The sequence below is a fragment of the Orbicella franksi genome, chromosome 9 (genome assembly GCF_964199315.1).
Source record: "Orbicella franksi chromosome 9, jaOrbFran1.1, whole genome shotgun sequence".
Lineage (NCBI taxonomy): Eukaryota > Metazoa > Cnidaria > Anthozoa > Scleractinia > Merulinidae > Orbicella > Orbicella franksi.
The window spans coordinates 18,390,347-18,416,385 of NC_138153.1; the positions used below are offsets into that span (position 1 = coordinate 18,390,347).

The 26,039-nt window shown below is 41.3% G+C and overlaps 2 protein-coding genes across 3 annotated transcripts in view; both read left to right on the plus strand.

Annotated features, from left to right (window-relative positions):
• LOC145497693 (E3 ubiquitin-protein ligase HERC2-like) overlaps nt 1-12,782 on the plus strand; it is a 50,794-nt gene extending 38,012 nt beyond the window's left edge. The window contains exons 41-57 of one of the 2 annotated variants that reach the window (XM_081477525.1): nt 179-323; nt 951-1,676; nt 2,185-2,390; nt 2,985-3,244; nt 3,725-3,969; nt 4,688-4,813; nt 5,176-5,447; nt 6,166-6,364; nt 6,536-6,750; nt 7,285-7,716; nt 7,957-8,191; nt 8,881-9,174; nt 9,562-9,645; nt 9,783-10,200; nt 10,686-10,924; nt 11,518-11,814; nt 12,564-12,782. In XM_081477525.1, coding sequence (XP_081333651.1) covers nt 179-323; nt 951-1,676; nt 2,185-2,390; nt 2,985-3,244; nt 3,725-3,969; nt 4,688-4,813; nt 5,176-5,447; nt 6,166-6,364; nt 6,536-6,750; nt 7,285-7,716; nt 7,957-8,191; nt 8,881-9,174; nt 9,562-9,645; nt 9,783-10,200; nt 10,686-10,924; nt 11,518-11,814; nt 12,564-12,782 — 4,612 coding nt within the window. Of the gene's footprint in view, nt 1-178; nt 324-950; nt 1,677-2,184; nt 2,391-2,984; nt 3,245-3,724; nt 3,970-4,687; nt 4,814-5,175; nt 5,448-6,165; nt 6,751-7,284; nt 7,717-7,956; nt 8,192-8,880; nt 9,175-9,561; nt 9,646-9,782; nt 10,201-10,685; nt 10,925-11,517; nt 11,815-12,563 lie in introns of both variants that reach the window. The other variant, XM_081477524.1, reaches the window with a different exon arrangement.
• Nucleotides 12,783-18,069: 5,287 nt separating this feature from the next.
• LOC145497694 (uncharacterized) lies at nt 18,070-18,951 on the plus strand. Its single transcript, XM_081477526.1, has one exon. The coding sequence runs from the start codon at nt 18,074-18,076 to the stop codon at nt 18,704-18,706; it is 633 nt and encodes a 210-aa protein (XP_081333652.1). The 5' UTR covers nt 18,070-18,073; the 3' UTR covers nt 18,707-18,951.
• The last annotated feature ends 7,088 nt before the right edge of the window (nt 18,952-26,039 follow it).

Consider the following 26,039-nt stretch of genomic DNA (forward strand, 5'->3'; position numbering starts at 1 on the left):
CATCTTTTCTTAATATTACCATGTAGACATTTCACGAAGGACGTACTTTTGTTTTTGTTTCTTGATCTTGTAGTTTATACTTCGTAGTTTTGAAGGTGAACTGGTTGTTTTATTACAACTACTAGGTCAGCAAAAATGAAAATCTCAGTGTTCTATGCTATTTTGTATTATTTTGCAGGGGTAAAGGAGATTATTTTCGCCTTGGGCATGGTAATGACTCTCACGTTCGTAAACCTCAGATAGTGGAGGGGCTGAAATCTTACAAAGTGGTGGACGTTGCTGTTGGAGCATTGCATTGCTTAGCTGTAACAGAAGAGGGCGAGGTAAGCCGGCTCAATTGGAGTCTTCTCCAGACATGCAGAAGACTTCTTGTTAAATAATATTTACAGTTACGCATTCTTTATTTGTCTTGCGTGAAAGGATGGACAAAAAGGTTAACTGCGTGGCGCGAAAATGTGAAGGATTATTTCAAATAGTGTAATCAGTCATGTCTGGAGTCTGATGCTTGAATTATTTCTATCTGGATCATATTTTTTGCCATGTTTTTTTCCACTAACGTTAAAATTTCCACTCTTGCCATCTTGCCGTGTGAAGACACAAGGGAGCACTGTCCGGTCTGTTGTGAGCGTGTCAATTATGTGAGCTATTTTTCTGATGAATATCTTGGAAAAGCCAGAACATTGTCAAGCAAGGTGCTTGATAACTCAGATACCAGATGATCATTATTATCTTCAGTTCAATCACTAAATTCTCCTTACGAAGTTTTAAGGCAAATCTATTCCAACATGTAAGAAGAGTTCGCATTTAATGCGAATCAACGAATGTGTTTCTTTATGGGAGAGGGGCGAATGCCAATCGCTAGCCACTTTTTACGCGCAGGTAAAGATTACCGCCTAAGCTTTGTGTAGTTTTCAAATTTCTTAATTTTTTCCTCTATTTCATGATTTCAGGTTTACGCTTGGGGTGACAATGACCATGGCCAACAAGGAAATGGCACTACCACTGTCAATCGCCGTCCTCAGTTAGTCCAGGGCCTTGAAGAATTCAAAATCACTCGTGTGGCTTGCGGCTCCTCACACAGCATGGCCTGGGCCGAGTCTGATTTCCCGGCGCCCACCGCGCACGAGCCCGTGATGTTCCCGGCGTCCCGAGATCCACTGGGAGCTTCAAGTCTCGGTTCAGACTCCCAAGAGCAGAGTACTTCCGCGGCAGAAACAGAAAGCAACGAGTACGGAGAGCACAGACACAGGCCATCTCTAGCAAAAATCGTGCTTTCATTGAACAGTAATTACGAAAGACAGCAAGCACTGAGCCATATCCTAACTGCTCTCCAAATCATTTACTCGCGAGACGCGGTAGTGCGGGCCCTTATGGACCCTCATTCCTTTATCCGCGGGGACTCCAAACCCATGGAGAGTGAAGACGATGAAGCTGTTGCTCTAGCTTCCGCTTCAGACGTTTCGATCGAGGACGTGGCGTTCACGGAAGTGTCTAGTGCAAGTGTTTCTCGAAAGACGATGATTGCAGGCGTGGACGAGTTCACCGACAGCCTAGGGCACGATGACTCGCGGCTACTAGTCGAGTTGTTGAAGCTTGCCGTGGCTGATCGAGCTGGGGATAACGGTAAAGAAGTGTTGTCTGAGGTTTTGAAGGCTCTGGCTCAAACCAAACCAGAGGTAAGCTGCGAAGGGGACTTAGCGAAACGACGCTGGAACACGCTTAAACCGCAAACGAACGAACGAACGAATGAACGAACGAGAATTTAATAGACGAACGAACGACAGCGGGCGGACGGACGGACGAACAAATGAATGAAGGAATACCAATAATTTTGGGTCTGAATACAATTGCAATGGAGGGTTATTGCTTTGATGCGCCATCATATTCTCACGGCCTACATTTCTTGTGCCAAGTCTAAAGAACACTGCTTTAATATTTCTAGAGTTATTCTCGATTGAGTATTTGCTGTTTTATTGGAACCACCTATGACATCATCACTTTCCTCATTTGCATAATTCAAAAACGTAAATATCTCTGAAACGAAAAAAGATATTTCAAAAAGGAAAACGCCGTTCTTCTTTACTTTGAAAAGCCTTCTAAATAAGCGGCGATAATTTTTTGCTTCATAAGCACTTTAAAGAATGTATGTTTTCGGTAAGGAGAAATTTCTCTTTTGACGTATAGGTTGCCTCCATGCTCCTTGAGCTGTGCATCACAGAGCTGGAAGACGTGGCAACCGACAACAGCAGCGTGCACAGCAGCTTCCAGCCCGTGGTACAGGAGAGCAGTCATCCATATACAGATGATACTAACACCACAGGTGTGGTCAAGATACCAGGAGCCGAGGGGCTCAAAGTCGAGTTTGACAAACAGTGTTCCACAGAGAGAAGGTAAGTATAAACTGCAAGGCAGATTGAGGTTTTCTAGTTTGTTGTAAACAAATTCTGGTGTTGAATTGCAGAAGAGTATTTTGTTCTTAGGTGAGTGATATTATTCGTTTACGTGGGCACGCGGGGCCTTTCTCTTTCCTAAGCATATTCTGAGGTTGTTTTGGCTCCTTATTGGATGGAGTTAATCTGGGTTGTCCTCTTCGCTTTTTCCCTCAGTTATATATAGTCTACGAGAAGTTAGTGTTATATTTAATTCAAAATTAGACTTCGCATCTTTGTAAATTAATAAGCCGCACGATGCTAACTGAGTGGTTGACTCTGCTAAAAGAAGTAATCATGACGTTATTTGTTCAGGCTTAAGAAAATCTAATTCAACGAAGTTGAGCGTAGATGTTTGGTGATTATTTGGTCCGTCGAGGCTACAATGTAGGTTGTGATTTTGTAGATATATTTGGAATGGGAATTAATTCGGTATTTGACGTTGAATTACTTTTCTGTCTTTGTGTGTGTCTACTATGTTTGGGTGAACGTTTATTACCATTTGCCAGGTGATATACAAGTCTAGTGATTTTCACGATGGAATTTTTATTCTAGGCATGATCCGCTGACCATCATGGACAGCACTGGTAGGGTAGTCTCTGTCCGTTCCGGCCGTGAGTGGTCAGATTGGTCCAGCGAACTGCGCATGAGCGGCGATGAGCTTCGTTGGAAGTTTGTGAGTGACAGCTCTGTTAACGGATGGGGCTGGAGATTCACTGTGTACCCAATCCATCCGGCCGTCGCGCCCTGTGACGTGCTTTCGGACAGAGCATTGCAGTCTAGACCGTCCATTGACTTGGTCCGCTGTCTTTTGGGTGAGTGTTAGAGGGATATACTCAGTAGTTCTTTGTGGTGTGTGGAAGACGAGGTGGCATAATGGTTGGCACGCTGGACTCAAGACCGTCTGGGCTGGGTTCGAACCCTGGTCGGGATCATCGTACTCATTCTTTGAGGTTTTTGAGCTGGAAGCTAATCTTCTGTTTTTAACTGTCTAGTTTTCTGTTTTGTACAGTAAAGGAGCTACGTCACGCTTGGCGCATCTTGAAAGGCGCCTTAGGCGTAGCCTAGATTTTTCAAGTTCGTCGTTTGTAATCCGTGTCAGTCTTCTCCATCCTTAACCGTCTTTGTTCCTTTATGGTATATTATTATCTCGTTAGTGTTTTTCTATCGTAGTAAATAATTATTTTCAGGTTTCCTTCAATTTAAAGGTAATTTTGTACTTGGCCAAAATAACTCAAAATACCGTGAAGGTGTTCCTTTAATTGATGGCAACACTGTACGTTTTCTATTTACAGACTTTAAACTGGAAACTCTTGGAGACGCGGCCCAGATCCCTCGTGTGGCCTCTTCATTATCTGCATGCGCACAACTGAATACTCTGTCTGCCACTCAGCGAACGTGGGCTCTTCATCGCTTGAGAAAGCTTGTGATGTCAGAAGTTGGACCAGTGATAGATGTACCGGCCCTGTTTGGTTATAATCTGATGTACGATCAGCCACTCATTAAAATGAAGCACGTCGGTAACCAACGAATGAACGCGGTATGCACTTCGCTTTTAATATGAGTATTTATTTTATGGCTAGCTCCGAAAGCGGGCAAGATAAGCCAAATTCTGTGCTGTGATTGGCTACCCGTTGGGGCAAGATGGTGCTATCTTGCCCGCTTGGGACTACTCGCTGTTTCCCACAAGAAAAATTATCTCGAAAGCTATTTACTAAGTCATTCATTGACCAAGCTTGTTTGGTCAAGATGGCTGCTGGATATTGGCCACGTTCCTCTTTTTGCGAGTTTATAAACACGCAAGAAAACGAACTTGGCCAATATCCAGCCATCTTGACCTCACGCTTGGTCAATAGCCGGTTAGTAAGTATGTGTTTGTAAAGGGCATTTATTTGTTAAGACAGGAGGAATAGTCCGGTTTCGAGTTATCCGAGTCCGCTGAACCAAAAGAGTATAGAATCATCTGTGTAGTGTTAGTCTTAGTCTGAAGTTATTCACAAAATGCCGGTATTGTGTCGTTAAACTTGAAACGTGAGGTGATGTTCTCATGTTTAAATCGGGATGCATATTCCTTTGAGAATTTGTTAAAGTTCTTTTCGTAGCCTGAATTTACCTTGCAAAATTCATCTCCATTGTTTGGTTAGATTTGAATTCCATGTTTTTTTTTCTCCTTGAGTTAAAGTTATTATGAAGTTGTCTCGAGTATCATCTTTCAGTGATCCGATCTAAACGTTCTCAATTGTCTTGTCTATCTCCAGGCTGTTGCATCCTCGGCTCTTGGAAAGCTAGTTCGAGGTCTCCCCGATACTTTACAAAGACAATACGAGTACGAAGAACCGCTTGTTCGTGGAGGGAAACATCTTTTTCACAGCGACTTTTTTAAAGTGAGTACACAAGTGACTTGTCCATGCATGTTGTAGTTTGAGGGGTTCACATTGTGAGATTTTTTCGGTCATTCTCTTTCTACATGGCTGAATCCTCAAGCTCTGTTTTTCAAATTGGGGTTCGTTGTGTATTGTTTTTTTTAAGTGGCCGGTATCTCATGTCGATGTGTTGCGAGACACTGTGTGTAGTCTAGGCTCGCAATTGACCTGATCTTTGTACGATCGAATCTCTCTCTTCAAGAGAGTCAGTTCCACCATGCTCCACTGCATAAAATATTGTCTACTAAAACTACCGACAGAAACATTGCATATCAAGGTGGCCAGTACCGCGGTAACGGGCTAGTCTGTCTGATGCGTTTTAGGTTCTCGTTGCTTTCGCCTGTGACCTCGCGCTGGATTTTCTACCGTGCTGCGCCGACGGGCACGAGTGGGCCTGGTTCAGACGCTTTTGTATGGCCTCACGTGTCGCGTCATCTCTGGACTCCAGGCTGCCTCTGCCACATGACTTCCTGACGGAGGTTAAGGACAAAATCTCGGAAATGGTGCAAGAAAGTCAGGAGAGTGCAATGGAGTACTACGATCACGAGGTGTTTAAAAGAGAACATGACGAGCAGTTATTACAGTGGCTGAACCAGTGAGTGTAATCAAAGATTTAACGATGTTTCGTATGAAGAATTTGTCTGTTTACTTAGCGCGGTGTTTTCGCCCTTTTGATCGATTAACCCTTTGAATACCAACTACGCATATATGCGTAATTAATGGTCGTGCTCTTTGTACCACTTGTGACGTCATCAATTTAAATGTCATCAGATATTCCTGATAAGCAGATAGTAGTGCTAGGCTAGGCCTTTCCGCACAATGGTCAGGTTTAGACATCGACGACATTCCGACGTCGCAAATCGAAAAACGTTATCAGTTTTGGTGCAAAAACGGTGGTAAAATGGTCCACTACACCTATGATTGATCAAGGTCCATTTCTAGGCTTCGCCCGTAATGAACATCCAACTTTTCACGGCAGCCAGAAATAACATACAATGCAAAAGGTAGCCAGTGTAAAAGGGCCGAGAAAAACAGAAAGGAAAGGGACAACAAACAAAGTTGAGAACAATTAATGGCAAAAAAAAAGAAGTCCAAATTTTGGCTTATGCGCATGCCCGGATTGAAGTTTTGCTCAATTTTGTACCCAATCCTCGAAAAATCTCCCCTTTTAGTAAAAAAAAGCTTTTTTTAGCAAACCTTAGGCTTATTTAGCGTCCTGGCAGCTAAAAAACCGGACTTAACGGTTAAAAACGGCATTTTTTGGCAAAAGTTTGGTATTCAAAGGGTTAACACTGCTCTTGTCTCGGTTTCAGGCGTCCCTCTGATTGGACGGTCACCTGGGGCGGGGGTGGTACCATATACGGCTGGGGCCACAACCATCGTGGACAGCTGGGCGGAATTGAAGGCGGGAAAGTTAAGTTTCCACAGCCTTGCGAGGCGCTTAGTGCTATCAGACCCGTGCAGATTGTTGGAGGCGAACAAACCCTGTTTGCTGTGACAGCTGAGGGAAAGGTCTGTTTGTTTGTTTTACTGCTTTATTGCTTGCTTTTGATTCAGACGTTATTGTTGGCTTCTTACAGCCTTTGCTTCAAAAGGCCGGAAAAAATTACGCTGAACTTCAGCGCTGTTAACACACGCACACTTGCGTTGTTAACCTCCCTGGTTGTCCACTGTTTTGTCCAGGTGTACGCCACCGGTTATGGTCATGGCGGACGTTTAGGACTGGGTGGAACAGAAACAGTGACATCAGTACGACTGATAGAATCTCTACAGCACGTGGTAATTAAGAAGGTCGCTGTGCATTCTGGGGGTAAACACGCCATGGCGCTTTCTATGGACGGTGATGTGTACTCCTGGGGCGAAGGGGAGGACGGGAAACTGGGGCATGGAAGTCGGGGGTGAGTATTATGCCTTAAAAGAAAATGTTGTGTGTTGAGAATCGGATACAATTTATTTTAGCCTGTATGTTTTAGACTCGGTGTATTTCATGGGGTTGAAATTGTATTACGTTTCTCAATAACGCTCTTATACCATAGATTCTAAGAAAAAATATATCACAGTAAATCTTTGCATTGGTATGGGAAAAAAAAACGGAAAGGGTATAGCTTACTTTTGTCAGGCAAGGCAACCCGCCAGTTAACACAGGTTTCATATATTTTGTCAACAGTTTTTTAGTGTTTCTTGTTGTTGTTCTTGTTTTCACAATCTTTTTATATTCCTCTTAACTTAGCAGCATTTTCTCAGAGCACTGCCCTTACTGCCGTTCGCTTCAAACAGAAAAGAAAGAAAAACTCGTAGAACAGAGAGTGTGGCTATTTTTCCTTGACCATGCATTGAAATATGGCCTTGAGTAAACCAGTAGTTTGCTCTCTGAAGTGTTATTGGAAGTATTTACATAAAATACCCACACACCTGATGTTGTTCATTTGCAGCTTGTGTGATCGTCCACGCGTCATAGAAGCCCTGCGCGGCAAATCGATCGTCGACATCGCGTGCGGCGGTTCCCACAGCGCTTGTATCACGAATAGCGGAGAGCTGTACACCTGGGGAAAGGGAAGGTACGGACGACTCGGTCATGGTGACAGCGAAGACCAAGTATTGCCAAAGCTGGTGGAAGCGTTACGCGGACAACGTGTCATAGACGTAGCCTGCGGTAGCGGGGACGCTCAGACCCTGTGCCTGACTGATAACGACTGTGTATGGTCCTGGGGTGACGGGGATTACGGCAAGCTCGGCCGCGGAGGAAGTGACGGCTGTAAGATCCCTATGAAGGTGGAAGCGCTGATTAGAGCTGGGGTGTGTAAGGTCGAGTGCGGGTCACAGTTCTCTGTGGCGCTGACCAAGTCTGGTGCTGTGTACACCTGGTAAGTATAGGGTAGGCTCGATCTTGCCTGCCGAAGTTGTTGTGGCGAACTGGTACACTGATTTAGAAACGAAACGTCAGGTTTAAAACTCTATGAAGTTCAACGCGTAGCGACCACTAGGCAATTTCATTAAGGCGGTTTATAACCACATTCTTGTTGTAAAGAGACAGAGATTGTAGGACAAGCAGTAACAAGAAACTTGATCCTGATGTTAAGGCTTAAATTCTTTCATCTCTTCAGGGGTAAAGGTGATTACTATCGCCTTGGTCACGGCTCAGACGATCACGTGAGACGCCCCAAGAGAGTGGCAGCCCTGCAAAACAAGAAAGTGGTTGCTATAGCAACAGGTTCGCTGCACTGTGTGGCATGCACAGACACAGGCGAGGTGTACACGTGGGGCGACAATGACGAGGGACAGCTGGGAGACGGATCAACTAATGCCATCCAGAGACCACGGCTAGTCACGGCTCTACAGGTAATCTACTCAACTCTTTTACGTGCACCGCAGCCTGAACTCACTGGCATCTCCTGGTTGCGTTCTCGTTTTTATCCTTGCAAAAAGGCTCGATTTCGGCCGTTCTCTCGTTCAAGACGCGGGCTCCTTTTCCGAACAGCGGCTGGTAATCGAGGCAGTCTTGCAACAAGGATGTGGTAGAACCAGAGCGCATTAGAACTCTATGCTGACGACGTGCCATTGCCCAGATTTAGTTGATGCATGTGTCCCAGCGACTTGCTCTTACTGCAATGTAAACAACCCAACGATTTAGCGATATAACTCGGATTTAGGAATTAAACAAAGCAAATTTACAAAAGTCAAGTATTTTTTGTACCCAATGCAATGAAGATGGAATGTAAGGGCATTAAAATAACAGCCAGCCGCGCGGAGCTTTGACGGCACTCAATAAAAATAGGACAACTTTTGTTTGGGTTCTGCATAACGTTCTTTAGCCAGTGGTTTCTTTAGAGTAGCTTCTAAGTAACAGTTTTTTTTTGTTGTTTTTTTTTTTTCGTGCCATGACATTACAAAAACTTTCGTATGTTGAAGGGTGTTCTAGGATAGGAGACGAGGGCTATGACTGTAAACTATTTGATTTGCCTCTACGATTTTCCTCAAAAGCGCTTATTTTAAAATGATGCTGATGCCGCCTATGTACTGCTTTCCAGGGTAAACAGACAAACCGCGTGGCGTGTGGATCAGCTCACACTATCGCCTGGTCCACTACAAAACCCGCCAATGCCGGTCGCCTCCCCAGGGAGGTCCCCATGGAATTCAACCACCTGCAGCTTATCGCCCTGGGGTCATTAAGAAATCGCCTTATGCTACTCCATCACTTCTCAGAGCTTGTGTGTTCCTCGATCGCCCTGTTTGATCTGCAGCCCCGTATAAAGGATCACCTGGGACAAGGACCTTTAGTAGCGCTGGATGCTTTGAGAGGTGTGCTGATCCCTTCGGGGAAGGTAAGCAATGACCATCTCTCTTGTCCTCTTAGCATAAACAAACTATCAGCTATACAAAACATGCAGTGTCGGTTGGTCAAAAATAAACGCACGAACAGACAGTGAGAGGATCGCATGGATTGAGGCCCTTAGGGTCATATGTACTGTGCAACAAGCAAAGACCAATGTGCCTTCCTCGTTATACGTCTCCGCAAGAAAAAAAAAGACAAAAGATATTTGAAAACAAGTAACCAATAAAGCGTTTTCCATTCATGTGAGAAATTTGGAATTAAAGGTAGCAAAACATAGAATTAACCTTTTGTCTCTTACGTAGAGGGTGGAATCATAATCAAGGGTTCTTTGGGTCTCAGAAAATATGTAACTTGTCAATTTTTATCACTTTTCTAGGAGGCAGCTTTCCGTAAAGTTGTTCAGACAACTATGGTTCGTGATAGACAACATGGTCCTGTGATAGAACTGAACCGTATACAGGTGAGCAGGGAGTTAAGTTAAAAAATTCAAACCAGAACTTTCACCGTTACAGTCGTAATTAAGAGGATTTGTTTTAGAATTGGAGCAATACCTTCAGTTATTAAATTATGTTGCTGGCGTTTTGAAATTCTTTTCAGATCAAGAAGTTCCGGTCTAAGGGCGGTTTGACCGGTCCTGACGGCTCTAAGTCAGTGTTCGGCCAAGCTTGTTCCAAAATGAGCAACTTTGGTCCAGACAGCCTGTTCCTGCCTCACCGTGTGTGGAAAGTCAAGTTCATCGGAGAGAGCGTGGACGATTGTGGAGGAGGCTACTCGGAATCCATCGCGGAGATGTGCGACGAGCTTCAAAATGGCTCCCTCCCCCTGTTGATTGTAACGCCTAACGGAAGGGACGAGTCTGGGGCCAACCGGGACTGCTTCATTCTCAATCCGGACGCAACCTCTCCCGTTCATCTCAGCATGTTCAAGTTCTTGGGCGTGTTAATTGGGATTGCCATCCGGACAGGTAGCCCCCTGAGCTTGAATCTCGCTGAGCCTGTGTGGCAGCAGATGGCAGGTAAGACGAACATGGTCAATTGTCCTTGCACCCCTCTCCCCCCTTCACTAAGGTATGAGACCAATCTGGTGTAATTATTGGAAGGAGCTATTTCTCTTCCCTGTCCTCTTCTGAATTGATTTCAGTAACGCCCGTTTGGCAGTTATAGCCATTTGAATTTTATTGAATATGGGTTGGACGAGCTTGAGGTTTCGAGTTCAGGTAGGGCAAGACATGGGTACGAGCAGATACAAAATTTAGGGTTTTATCTTTGTTTCAGCATATTTCCTATTGTACGCACAAGAAGGGAAGACCCTATTTATGTTCTTGTTGTGAAAAGAGCGTCCTGTTGAGCGAGTTGCCTTCGGAGGAAAAGTTAGGTTTACGAGGGAGTGAACCATATACTTTACTCGCCCAAATTCAGCTGAAGGTCAAATAACTTTTTTGACACCTCTTCGTGTACCTTCGCAATAGTATTGTTGATATGCTGATGCTCTTCTCGTCAGGGATGTCTTTGCGAAAGACCGATTTGGCTGAAATCGACAAGGATTACGTGCCCGGTCTGATGTGCATCCGGGACATGGAGCGTGAAGCATTTGAAGCCATGGAAATGCCGTTCAGCACTCCAAGCGCCAGCGGTCAGGAGGTACAGCTGCATAACAAGATCAAGAGAATCACACTGGACAATAGAGAGGAATATGTGCGATTAGCACTTCATTACCGCTTGCACGAGTTTGATCTTCAGGTATTCTGATTCCCTTGATAACTGCTCTCGGTCAATAAGGGCTCGCAAGCACAAGGCAAATCTTTGTATAATTTGCGAAAAAAAAAACTGTTATCAGTTCCGTGAGACAAGTGCGCACAGTGATTGTTTTGCTTCCAAATTTTGTCAAGCCTAACCTTACCAAACTTAAAAGGCGCCGGCGTCCTGCTTCGGAGCGGGACAAAATCTTGTCAGGTGTTAAAACTGTCAGATTTTTTTAGCACATACATTAAAATGTACGTGCCATGGTCCAGTAAATTTAATCTCGCTTTGATCTTCCTTTTATCTTTGATCTCGCCATGTGATTGACACTTTGTGGTCAACAAATATTTTACCGTTTTTGAGTGCGCCTAGATTACCAAATTGAAAACTGGACGGAGCCAATTTTTGTCGAGGTTATTGGTAGAGCCAAACAAATTTTGTCAGGTTAGTGCCTACAGATCCTAAGTGTAAAATTTCGCCCTGTTCTTCTAGTTATAATAAGAGCAATGCTTTTTGTGATGACAACATCTCAGCTGTTTGTACTTTTGCTCGTGTTTATGATGAGTGACAAAACGTTTCCTCTTGCTCGGCAGGTATCTGCAGTTCGAGAAGGCATGGCACGAGTAGTCCCAGTTCCCTTGCTGTCATTATTTACCGGCCCTGAACTGGAGACGATGGTATGCGGCAGTCCCGACATTCCTCTGGACCTGTTGAAGTCCGTGGTGACGTACAAGGGAGTGGACGCTAATGCGCCATTGGTTCGTTGGTTCTGGGAGACACTGGAGAGTTTCTCTAACGCTGAGCGATCTCTGTTCCTTCGGTTCGTATGGGGGCGAACTCGCCTGCCTCGAACTATCGTGGATTTCCGTGGCAGGGATTTCGTATTTCAGGTAAACTGTACAATGCCTGACAGATGTCCTGTGCAGGTTGTCATTTCTTAGACTTTACCAACACTACTACAGGCCGTTGTCAATGTTAAACTAGTGAATGCGTGCTGGAGTTTCAAAACACTGGTTGAGCGTGGCAGTGCTTTCTTTGAAACAGGTGTAGTTACTTCATACTGGCGAATACAACAGGAGGCAGCGTCGACGAGTTTTAAGGGCGCCGGACTTGAAATCCGGAGGTCGCGAGTTTAATTCCCGCTCTGACTTAGCTGGAGTTTTTTCTCGGTAGACCCTAATTCAACTCCTTGGTCATGCTCAGTTGTAAATAGCCAACCGATCTACTTCCCGCCAGTTGGAAGTTTTAAGCCTATTTTGTGAAAAGCAGTTCGTGGCAAGTCTGACGCGGTGTTTCCTCTCGGCCAAGAGACTCTTCAGAGACCTTTCAGAATTCAACAGCAAACTCGTTGATATGTTTAGTTGATATATTTGTTTCTTTCAGTTTAAGTGGCATGCCTGTGAACTTGTAGGTGTGGCGAAGCGCATTGACTACTCTAAACAACAACATTTGAACATTTTTTTAACAACTTCGCATATATTATCCATATCTTATAGACAAATAATCTCAACTATAACTGCGAAAAGTTTCGCCTTCCACGTCACTGGCTCTCATTGTGCTTTCTGTAAAAATTGACCCAACAATATAGCAAAATGAGTGGGTTGTTTAAACTCAGAATTCTGCATGTTTTTTGTTTCAGGTGCTTGACAAATACTCTCCCCCAGACCACTACCTGCCGGAATCCTACACCTGTTTCTTTCTTCTGAAGATGCCGCGATACTCGTGTCAGCGGGTGCTCTGCGAGAAGCTGAAGTACGCTATTCACTTTTGCAAGTCGATTGATTCGGACGATTACGCCAGAATTGACCTTACTGGCGAACAGGCCGAGGAATACGATACTGATGTCGAGGCATTTTAGTTTTGAGCCGTTTAAGGAAATTCCCAAAATGCAATGAGACGATCGCTAACGACACGTCATATGACAATGTGCCGTAACCACGACAGCCGCCATGTTGGTTTTCAAATTTCAATGAAGAGTAACGATTTTTTTTTTCCTTTGAAGTAATCATGGTGTTAAAAGTCTAGTATGTCTGTTGTTTTTTTTTTCTTTCTTTTTTTTTTTTTTTTTTTTTTTTTGCCTTTAAATACAATTTGACATTTTATTGGGAAGCAATTTTGCAAGCAAAAATGCATCTCGGCTCGTGAAAAACGCAAGTAAAGCATCGATATATTTTGTTAAAACTCGCCTTTAGATCAGCGTATCAGTAAGGAAGCTGGTTAAAAATTCTTAAAATTAACTTGCTAATATAGTTGCTCGCTCGTTCGCTCAGAAAACGAACAAGAACAAACAACAAACAATGCAATATGAAAACCATCCAGGCGCGCTACCTACAGTATGACGACCTGTTGTGGCTGGATCATGTGATCAGCATTAACCAACCGCGTGCCATACAAGCTGGAGATTCCAGACAACTCCACCTGCTTCCTCAGGTGCACTTGCGGAAGAAAGTTCTCGCCAATAGGAGGAACTAAACTCTCTTAAAGGATTTGTTGTTTTGTATCTGTTGAAGATGCGATATCTTTGTAAGTAATTTCACGTTCTCGTGTGGTAGTCGACTAAAAGTCTTCAATGTAAATTATAATGATAGGCAAGAATTTTGAGAAGAAAAGAAAACGGAGAATCGAAATGTTTTTAGCTCGAGAATATTATAATGCGCACTAAGTTATTTGAATCTTTGAATTATTTTTTGAAAATGGTATTTGTCACACAGGCAGTAGTTTAATTTATTTCTCTAAATTTTTTTAATTGTTTTCTTCCTTGTAAATTAGTGCAATAAATATGAGTGACAGGAGTTACATTACGTTAAAAAAAAGTATTGGTAGTTTAACTTCGCAGTTTGTCTCCCTAATCCCAGAATCGTGAATTCATTTGTAGCTCGTGTCACAGAATCGTCTCATATATCCAGCTTAAAATATTTCAACAATAGTTTTAAGTATAGCAATAATAGACAGATAAACAAAGGCGTTATTTTCCCGGTGATTAAAAAAGATAGATTAAATTAATCCTGCTAAACCAGGTCCAGAAGTATTATAACATCGCAGATATATGAAATTGGGCGAAACACAACCCAAGTTTTCAATGGATCTAATGAAGTAAAGGCTACAAAGGCCGGCCTTTTCTCTCTTTTATTCATACCTAGTATAAACTTAAACTACCTGAAAAGCCTATTCGAGGCACTGCAAAATTATAAAGCTGGAGCCAGCTGCACTCCTTTAAGTAACTTCAACTTAATTAAGTAAACTCGTCTACTCTTTTGACAACCAAGTGCGAAAACTGGCATATAGCCCCATGCATATAGCTCCCTTTTCAGCCAGGGTTCTTGCACACAGTAGCTTTCACTGTAGAGTTTTCCCTGGCATGTAAAAATATAATCCCACTGATAATTTCGTTGATACTGTTGTATTCAAGGAACATTCTAACAGAGTGTACAGATCAAAAATTGAATCGAACCATTGTCACGGCTCGATTTTGGGGTTTGTTGTCGTTTTCGTTTAAAAATCGAACTCTCAAGAAGATGTACCATTGCCAAACAAAATCGAACTCGGCGTCGAACTCATTTCTTTGGTTCAGAACTTTCCTTGAATTCGACTTCGTTCAATGGCTTAATCTAAACCATTGAGGTTACATTTCACGTAAAGATTATAAAAGTTCGATTTTGTCATGTGCAAGTCGCTACCATTTTACACACACTATGCGACGGACAAGCATTTATTTCCAACGTCGGTCGAAAAATGAGCGCAAAAAAAATTAAGTCTTTTCATAGTATAATTGACTTGGATTGAATGTGCTCTTTTATCCATGCGTACAAAGCTGCTGTAATTTAAAAAAAAGAAATGACAACAACACAAAGCGATGTTTGCTTTTCACAGGTAAAATGGCAAATTAGCTGTTCAACATTTGGATCGGCTTTGTTTTTCTACCGTTCAATGAATAAAATTATCAAATTCTGTAATAACCACAGGGAAACTTAAACGTCGTTAATTTACCAGTTAGATCGGTTATGCAATTAAAGGATCATTTCCCAAGGAGACAGCAGGTTTAGAACCTTTTTCTCATCTGCCATAAAAAAATTTTCGATTATTATTTTCAGCAAATGTCGCTTTCAGCAAAAAGGCTTATTCTAAAAAGCTTTGGAGCTCAATTTCCTCGCAATCTGCACAGTCGCTTTGGAAAAGCTGTAATTAACTGTGCGACATTGCAGAACTGTTTGTTTACTCGAAGGATTTAATAACAAAACTTTCACAAGCTGTTTTCTCGTTTGATGTCACTTAGTTTATTTAGTTTCGGGGTTTGGACAGCGTTCGGTCTGAGTGGTGGTGATTAAAAGCGACAACGACAGGCGATTTCTTTTCTGTTTTCACCGCCGAAGCCTTTCTGGGAAATGGAACAGAATTGACAACGTAACATGCTTGATTGACGCGGATGAAAAATATGGCAGTCTTAGAGGACGTTAATCCTTTCTAAATTTGCAATTGCTTTGCATGAAGAAAGCTCGGAAACTACTGAATGCAAATAGGGCGCTAAGAACAAACGTTTTCAGGGAAGATTATTAAAAGCCGCGACGGCGTCGAATACTGATAAAACTTTGAAGAGGCAAAACCGTGAAACAGCACAATTCGTCACTGAGGAAACCATTCAAGTGCATGACTGACGTGCGACACTTCGAAAGACCAACACAGCTTCAAACTGCAAACACGCCAGGCTCAGTTTGACTTGTTTCGCCGAGAAAAATTATTTCACCAGACATGGAAGCTAGTGGAAGTAAACCAAAAACCAAGATCCACAAGCCCGGAATATCCAAGAACTTTACAGCTAATAGCCACCAAGAAACTTCACGGAATCGTATTTTGGCCAGGAGGGATTCAACGCCTGAACTTGGAGTAAACAGTTTATCATTTCGACCTGAAAACAGAACTTCGTCGACTGAAGTTCCATCCTACAACCTGTGGAAATCACGTCTCGACCGCAGGAATTCTTTACCCAATTGCATGTCCTTTGGACAAAGAAAAAATTCAACCTCCTCCAGGGTTTTCGTCCCTTCTGTGTTCACGCGTGAAACGAAAGGACTTCGGAAATATACCACTTCTCTAGGAAGCGCAATCAACGAGATCGATGACCAAAGGATTGAGGAAAAAGCTGGGAATGATGGTGATGTAAAGGATGTAGTAACAAACAGGATTGCAGTTTTGTCAAAAGAAAAAACTTGGCAACAGATTTTTAGCCGGGAAAGCTCAGCCATAAGCCGAGGAGCAAGGTCGTATTGCGCCGACTCTGTTTCCACCGTAAGGTGTACCAGCACGGAACCTCCGTCAGCAAGGCGAGGCGAAAGACAGCAGGCTTACTATGCAAAAAACGACAGAATAAAACGCTGGCTTAGTGAAGTGGAATAAATAAATTCTGTACTGGAAAATTTAAATTTTCTTCTGGAAATCATTAACCAATACCCGCGGATTAACTCGCGCTGGCTCGTGAATGATTGTGTTATAAAAATCAGCTACTCGTAATTTCGACATGAAAATTAAGTACTATACTGAGGTTCGTGTACACTACGCCGGAGAAATTTGAAAACGCACAATTATTTCTACGGTTAGGCCAACCGTGCGTCCACACTAATCCGTCACGAAAACGGAGCCTTTCGGAAACGCTCTTGAAACCGGAAGAACGTGAAAAGGCACTCCAGGCTGTTCGTTTTCGAATGGACAGAAACACATTTTGAAAACAGAGCCTTATGAAAACGATTACCTTACGATAATTAGGTGATTTCCCTGCCCAAGTGTTTTTGAATCACAAATCCAAAATGGCCGGTGATTGATGCGCTTTTAAATTCCTTTTCGGCGAAGTGTGGACGGAAAACATTTGATGCGCTTTCAGACTAAAAGCTCTGTTTTCAAATCCGTCCGGCGTAGTGTGGTCTGGGCCTGAAAGGGACACCAAACCTGAATCGCAATGTGTGTAGTATAGAGGTTTTGCACTTAAACTTGCCTTTTATCAATATAATTACCTTAAGCTATCTTTCGCCCGATCTATTTGAAAAAAAGCGCAAGAAAATAAATCATGAAAATTTGTCAAATCTTTCAAACGTGTCCGCAAAAACAATTCATTAGTAAGTGAGATCACGTTTTCAATCCATGGATTACTGTGTTTGGTCATGGATTCATTCCTGAGCTAAACTGACGACAACAACAATGGAAAAAGTTCAACGATCACGTAAACTTTTGCATTACGAAAAAAAATCCTAGAAAATTTTGCTTTTTGAATGCAATTAAAAAACTGTGTTTTAGCCGTTGTTTTCAGGACAGATTTTTGGACAGACTGTACTGAAGTTACATTTGAATTTAACTTCGCCACCTGGGAACAAGACAAACATTTGGAGTACATCTCATTCTGTCAGTGCAAGGCTTTATAAAGGGTATTTTTGCGTCTATTAAGATTCCAATCTACAGCATTTCTTAACTTCAGCCATAAATGTAAATTTGAATGTTACTGGCAGTTGAAAAGAATAAGAAAAGCGGATATCGATCGCTATCGATCGATATCGATTTATGCAAAGCATATTTTATGTGAGGTTATCTTATCTATTTAAAATCTGAAACGTAATGTTAAAGGACTTATGGCATGAGATCAGCTCGTCTTCGAGTGTCAAAATATCAAGTAAAGATACCGTAAACTGAACAAAATAGATCTTTAGATGTTCGACCTCTGTCTAACACCCTTACCTATACCTTAAATGCATATCTTCCACCGACAGCTCTTTCCATCCGTGCCAATTGCACGTTTCAACAATTGAAATCATCAATTACACCAACTAAAATGTTGAGCGTCAAATTTGCGTTCCAGAGACATTGAAGTTTTCTCTCACAGGGAGTCCATTGTAGCAGCACTTTAAGTTTTAGCCCATGGTTTCCTGTGTGTTTAATAGCCCGTTTCAAACTTAAAATGTTTTCAAACTTTCATACACACTGAGCCATCACAGTGGTAGACAATTCAGTTCAAATAAATTGATGTTTTCCATAGCCGGCGGCAAGCACAATAAAAGGGCCAAGTTGTCCGTGACGAAATTAATTCGTGTTCCTCGTTGTAAACTTTGGCAGCAATAGATCAAAACAGTTCAATGTAACGAGCACGAATATTTCACCGTGTCAGCGAGAATGTCGAGCTTCAACGAGTGTAAAGAACAAACTAACGAGGCGAAAAGCTCTACTAAGGGAGAGTCAACCCGCGCTCGGAGGCATTCAACTTGTGGTCATGTTCCCAGACACGCCATAAATCCTGCTATCTCAAAAGACGCATCGCCCAATGATGCGCCGAGAAGCACTCAGGACGTGACAAGCGCTGCTAACGCAGGATTTGTCGGATTACCTCGTCGAAGGAAAACCTCACTGCCTTCTTCTGTGGCGTTAAAACGTGACCAATTTCTTGAAGGCGGACGAGTGGAGGTGGCAAAACGAGAGGTGAACTTAGAGGCACGCATGCCTGTATTCACCAAGGAGCCTGGTGCAGCAAAGAAGGGCACCACTACAGCGTTGACGAAAACCGAGGTCAATGGATGGATGTTCGAAAACAACGGAGGTAAAATGAGTGTGAATCAGGGACCCCGGCAGAGACGAATAAGTTTGCCCGTTTTGAGGGTAGACAAAACAGATTCCCCGGCTCTTCCGAGCTGTAATTCTGGATCAAGCGGTGAACTGAATAACAATTTTTTAACCCCTATTTCACGTGTTCGTAGTGGTTCTCTCGCAAATAAGAAGGTCGAAAATCGCCAATGGACACAAGGCTTTTAATGTTTAAAGTGGGACTAGTTAAACTGTACAACTAAACATGATAGAGGAAGACATGCAATAGAATGCTTATACCTTGATACCATGCAGAAAACGGAATGCACTTGACAATTCGTGAAAGCACAGATTTAAGTTAATTCTTTTTTTTCTCTAAGGGCTGTTAACTCGCCACTTTAGTTTCACTAATGCAAAATAATATTATTAAGCAATGATTAAATAAGACACTGAGTAAGTTTCAAATTAAGCGAAATTTTAGTCATGAGCTGTTATAAAGAAAATGCCTTCATCAGTCTTATAAGAGCGCAATTAAAATCAATACCATAAAATTCTATACAATATAAGGCCCGCTAATTATAAGAGAACTCTAAAAACTTCCAGAGTCTGGCATTATTTATTTCAATGAACTCTCCACTTGAATGCTGATTTTCCCTTTCGCCAAAAATAACTTCATCAGAATGCAAAGTTCAGTCATGCTAATTACGAGCGATATTGAATTTGTATTTTGTATTGCTCAATATTAGCAATCAAAATCTTTACATCAAAACATCACATACGAGTAAAAATAATCTTAAACGCTTCAATGGAAAATACTTACCTATTACAGAGCAAATCAAGTTCAGATAGATAAGGAGAATTAAACACGGGCAACAATTGCCGTGAAGAACGTTTGAAATTCACACTGTATTTTCGTCGGTAACGGAGTTAAGTAGCTGATGATAAACCAGGGGGAGAACGGTTTGTTGCGCTTGCAAGTTGAGGCTATGTACGCGTGATTTGACAAATAGTGCCATTATTTACAAATACAAAATAATAGCAAGCGACTTTCTGTAAAGCATGGATTAAGCACTTAAATGCAAGGTTCCTTACATTTATAAGTTTACTTTTGAAACAAAGACTCACTAGGAACAATTAATTATACATTGAAACCAAGAGATTGTGATCTCTTGCTGAAACTAAGATATGTAAATCTGTTTCTTTTGAAAAACAAATCTTGATGTATAAAAAATCTTATCTTTATAGAGGGTCTATTATACTCTGACAGTTTGACGGTTTAAGCTACTTTTGAGTGCCGGTTTGCGGGTACATTCACACTTAGCTGGCGTTCTACAGTTGTGAAATTATCGCGCGGTTGCGGGAATTCATAAATTTAGCTCGCGGTTCTCGGTTTCTGCGTTTTTATTTTTGTTTTTGTTTTTGTTTTTGTTCTTGTTTCTGTTTCTGTTTCTGTTTCTGTTTCTGTTTCTGTTTCTGTTTCTGTTTTTGTTTTTGTTTTTGTTTTTGTTTTTGTTTTTGTTTTTGTTTTTGTTTTTGTTTTTGTTTTTGTTTTTGTTTCGTTTTTTTGTGGCGGTCATTCAGACGTCTCGAGAGCAAACTTTGAGTCTGTGAACAGCCCATCAGACGTCAAAACGTTTTGTTCGCTGGTTACTAAATGGAGTTAGAAACAATTTGTGATCATGTGGTTGCAGTGAGGAGAGATACGATTATTGAGTTGACATACATGGTGAAGAATTTGTTGCGTACTTATAAAGGATTGGTTATGATGACAATCGTCCCACTAGTAGGGTGGTGTCGGTTTTTAGGAGAAAACGGAAGCTGCTTCTTTTTTCGGCGAAGGAACGAAATGTGACGGTTTGCGGCCGGAATGTACGACTCCTTTTAATAGAGTCTGCATACGAGCCAAGTGGCCAATCAGTCCGGAGCTTATCCCGATTTCTGTGGCATGAAGCGGCTAGGAGTATTTCTACTTCCCCCCTGGATGAGAGGCTAATCCATCGCTGGGTTAACCCTAGCATTAAATTCGCCAGTACACGCATTTACACACCTGTATGGATGGACAGAGGCACTGTGAATGTCTTGCCCAAGTCCCTACAATAGACCCTCTTTATAAAATCACCAAGCATATCCAAGGGCCTTCAATGTCTCGCTTTTAACACCTCAGAATTGATCATCTGATGATTCCAGAATAACAGTTATTGCCACATAGGCTAATAATAACCTAAATTCATGCCAAGGTCAAACGTCGAACTTCACGTGAGTCGAGCCAAATGCAAAAGAGCAAAAGTGAAGTTCGATTGATCATGGTCGTATTTAATTACTCAGAAGTATTTTTGTGGTGTTTGCGGTTTAAAAGCTTGTCAGCCGTTGATTAAACGTTCCAGTCTAGTAAACTATGTTGTTTTATATATAGCTGGACGTTTTCGCTGTCAGCGGGCGCTTCATCGGCTGGTTTCCATTAGCGACGAAGTCGCCGTGGGGGTCGTAATAGGAGGCGCAAAGTGATACGATCTATTGAAAATCAAACTGACGGAGTCGGAAGCAGAGTAACGGTTCTGCTTATGCTGGAGTCCGTCGCTTATAATCTAGATCTAATGAAAACTACGTTGTGGGAGTCAGAAGCAGTAGCCGAAGAAATAAACCAATCACAATGCTCGATTCCAGGCATTGTAATTGGTAGGGTCCTCCTCTTCTGCTTCCGACTCCGACAATCCAAGTTTCACTGGATTTGCTGAATCATAAGCGACAGAGTCGTACACGGAATTTGATACTGCTGACTCTAATACTGCCGACTCCGATTCCGTGAAGCTTATGACTCTGCATGCTTACTACTCCGATTTTTTTATTTTCACGAAGTCATAAGTTCTCTCACGACTCCGAATTCGTCTACGAGTCCGTCGCTAGTTAGAACCAGCGTTATCAAGAAAATTTTTTTCCTGCCAATTCATGACGTCAGAGGGTAATGACCGACAGGCTGTCGTTGTACGTGGATCAACCAAAAGTCTTTGTTAGGTAACATGACTTTTATGTTATAAATTACTACGATACTGGTCCTTCCGTCTCAGGGAAGATTGAGATCCTAGAGAAACAAAATTAATTAACTTTTTTCCATGAGGAACCCAGGGAACGAAATGTTTCAATGCTTGAGATGAGTAGTAAAACTTAATAACAACAGAAGGAAAAATAAATGAATAGAATAACTACTCGTGAACTGTCTTGAAAACCTAGTTAATTATTTTATTGTACTTATTATTTGATTGTTTTTTTTGTTTTGTTTTGTTTTCTTTTGTTTTTCTTTTGGTCCACTTCAGATATGAAGTTGTGTTTGCGGAGAGCTTATTTTCGCCTGTTTCCATTGTTAAGACTCTGGGCAGTTCGAAGAATGAATGGCCTTTCAATTATGGCCTCTCAATGACGGCCACTTGCGGCTTCGGTCACGTAAATAACGACAGAATTCAGCAATCAAACTTCAGCATTTGAAAATTAATCAACAAAGTCTTTCTTGGAGCTATAAGTTTTGTAATGATGAGTAATCTAATTTTCAGGAAAACGGCGTACCAATCATCACTCATGAGGTAGAACACCTCATAATGTAAATTTAATCGTACCATAAATTTTACCACCATTGGAATTCGTCCCTTGTTTACCATTATTTCCTCCAGCTGTTTTCAAAGCAGACAAAGTCTGATTCGGCAGTGTCATAATAATGAACCTTCTTTTGTTTGGTGCATTTTTTGGTTAAGAGTTCACTTGTTAATTTAATTCAGTTCTATTCTTCTCAAACACGCCTTAGCAATAAAGGAACGTGGTAAGCCCTTATAACTGTCTGCTCATAGGGGTTTTTCGCGTTAATGGGGTGTTTTACGTTGACTTATAGTGATAGAGAAAACATTTTCCACTCTACAAACGTGTTATAAACAAGTTTAAGTTCTACCTAAGATCTTGGTGAACTTTGGGATCGAAAATGAACTCGAAGGACTCTTTTACTTCGAATCTCTCAAGTCTCTCTAAGACAAGGACACATTCATTTGACTTTTCTAGACATCTTTGTGCCAGTCCAAAACCTAAAGCATTAACGGAGAAAAGGCCTTCGAAGTCTTTCAGCGACACAGATGCCATGGGACTTCTTGGTCGAACAGCTCACGGCAGATATCAAGACTTTAACGAAAGAAAGCCAAAGTTTATCAGGCAGCCGACGACCCGCGTCGAAAGAGTGTCGCAAAAACAAGTTTACAATACGGATGACTCGTTTCACAGAAAGTACGGCAATAAGAACGAAAGGCTAGACTTGCAAACTTTGCCACCAACAACGCAATTGGTGAACAGTCCTGTAAATTCAGTTCTACATGATGACGTGAACGTCGACGACGATGCGCGGTCATTTTGCGATTCTGTCTCGTCGATCGCTTGTAGTAACATGACCAACGCTGATATAGACAAAGAAAGAAAAAGGAAAAATCACCCCTCGGAAAAGATTGCCAAGTTTGATGTTATCGAAACATGGCTCCAGCAATTGCCCAAACCAGTATTTTAGATTATCTTAAAAGAACCAAGCTAACTTCACATAAAAGTTGCTCAGTCAAATGTGGTATCACATACAGTGTACATCTCCAGCCAGGTGGAACAATCAAACCCAGTAGAACTTGTACAAGCAGCTAAATTATTATAGTTACACGGATGGTTTTCAGGAATCTTAAAGCCGTTATCATGATTAAGACATCGACATTATTTTTAACGATGATCATGAAGAATCATATCTTAAACTTGTAAAAATTGCGAAACGTAAACATCAACTTTTGTTTGCGGCTACAGGGTTCATGTGTTTTGCACGGTAGCAAGATCGAAATTTCTCGAAGGTCAATGACAAACGTATGCATAGCGGGCTGTAGTCACGAACGCTACTTGAGATGAGCACTACAGTACTAAGAATTTTTTAGGAGTAATATCGAGGCTTGCCCAGAAGTCGAGCTTCTGACGCCGAGCTCGTAACTAAAAAAAAAAAATTCCGCGACGATCAAACCCAAGGGGCAAAGACCGTGGGAAGGTAGTGGAGGGAAGGACTTTGAGAAAGTCTACACTAGGGGTTTCTACAGGCTTGGCAAAATTTAGAAACAACCCTGCCCTGGTGTTGCGGTGGACATTAGATCACATTTCAAACTACTGAAATGAGTTTAATTTCCGATTATTTTCTACTTCATTTCTAATGAAAGCTTACTTATATGATTTCAACTGAACATTAAAGTAATTTATAAATCTAAAATGAGAATCATTTAAGGCATATTGAAAATCAATGTAGGTATGAACCAATTTTAACTTATTTTGTCGCTTGTAATTGATCTTTTATTTTGTTAAAATAATGTCATCTTCAGTCCTGTGACTGTGGGGTTTTTATTATTTCTCTTGTATTTGTATGCCTTTGCAAAATATTATTATCAGTTTGAATTTTCCATCCATTCAAAACTAATTTTGCTCATCATAAATAATTGTACATACATAACAAATCCTATATTAAGCTAATTAATGATAAGAATTTTGAACGAAATACACTCAAAATCAAATATCAGGTAATCTATTTATCATAACTTTATTGTCATATATGTTTTGAGTACTTTTATAGTTCGTTCAAATATTATAACGGAATAAATAAAATGTTCCTTTATTGAGTTTCTTGGTTTTTCAAACGACTCTCAGTTTACACACGGTTGTTCATTTTCTGCAACTGTTCGAAGTATTAGAGACAGTGCTTAGTTTGTTCTAAGGGAAGGGTAAATGTATTGTGAATTGTTAAAAAAAGTGTTTTGATATAGCTCATCAAATGAGGTGCGACATCACTGCTGTCGATCACACTGTCACGACCACTCGCTATGATTGTTTTGTGCCGAATTGAATTGTCCAAGGCAAATTATCTGTATTGATTCTTGACCCTATTAACAGGAAATTTTAAAAAAGTCGGCACAGGAAACTGTCAGTCACGTCCAGCGTTAGTAATACCCACGAATACGTTTTCACCGAAAAGCTCTTCTCAATATGATTAATATTGTGAACGGGCGGTAAGCTTACTTCATCAAGTTTTCGTAGCTCGTGTAAAGTAAGAAAGATTTCCTTCAATACGTTCTTCGCAGTAATCTTAGCGGAATTTCCCTTAAAGTAGTGGAATGTATACGCTCAGTTTCCTCAACAAGTTCCTTGTTGAGCCGTTATCACAAGCAAGTTTTGCTACTGACTTAACTCCGCAGGTTTCCTAACACATCAGTTTTTTAATTAAAAACTTTTCATGCAAAAATCCATATTTTATTGCCTGCATTAGCCAAGTAAGCTTGCCAAATTATCCTTAAGTCAATTGTACCCACTCAACCTCCCACGACCGTGTCTATTTTAGTCTCTTATATAACGGTGGACAACAGATTGTCAATTTGAACAGCAAGTCTCCTCAAAATTACAGAAAAATAGATCTCCTCTATCCGCGAATTTTGTACTCACTGCCTCAGCAAAATATAATCAATTCAACTTTGTGTTCAAAACTATTAAAAGATTTGTTCTGATCATCTCCGTCAGACGCACATTCAGTCAGCTGCGACAACTTTAGTTTCGTAATCTATTATCCACGCCATTTATCAACAATTCAACGGGAGAGCAATCTTAATAAAGCAACAAGGAAGTTTAAAAAGCCACACGGCATCCTTTGGTGAAGAGGCACTTTTAGCAATCAAGTACGTTGATAATCGTTGTTTAAGGTGGCTGAACACAGTTTTTGATGCCTGTGTTCATTCACCTTTTTCTCTAAAACCCTTGATCCTTCAGTCGCAAAAAATGGCAGCAAGCAAGTTAACATCACAAACTTTGGTTTTTTTATGGTTAAGCTGACGTATGTGCCGTTGTCATGGTAACATGAATAAATATAAACAGGCCTTTAAAATCGGTTTTGTTTATTTATAGAAAATCTAGTCATTAGATTTTCTTTATAATTTGCATGCAACAAGCTTGTAACGATTCTCACAAGTTAACACCATTTTGCTAATGATTTAACAGAGAGATCTTTAATTATCCCTTGTTGAAGGTTCACTGGAATATCTATAATTTCCTTTGTTAAAGTTCAATCATTTTCAATACTCCAGTTACTTATTTCCTTAAGTATTTTCGTGCCAAATTTCGTGAAATTCTAATGAGTGGTTTTCGAGTAATAGGCGTATTTCCGAGAGTGCAATTTTCATTCAATCGCAATTTTTTGAATTACTACGCATGCGCTGCATTTAACTGGGTTCTTTCGGTAACAAAGAAAAAGCTGAGAATTGCTGGGTTCTTCGCAGCGTTACCTTTCCTAACATATCTTTGTAACAAAAGACTAAAGCCATCAATACTCTTGGTTTAATTATAGAGAAAAATAACGCAGATAGTAAATGAAATGATCGCTCTATTGACGACATGCTTGTTTTTAGCAATCCTTGTGCGTGCGCTGAATGACATCAGCAAAAGCGCGCCACCTTAATGCCTGTCCATCGTTGAACTCACTTACGTAATCAGTATTAAACAAGAGAGATCGGTCTTACCACATTCGCAAACA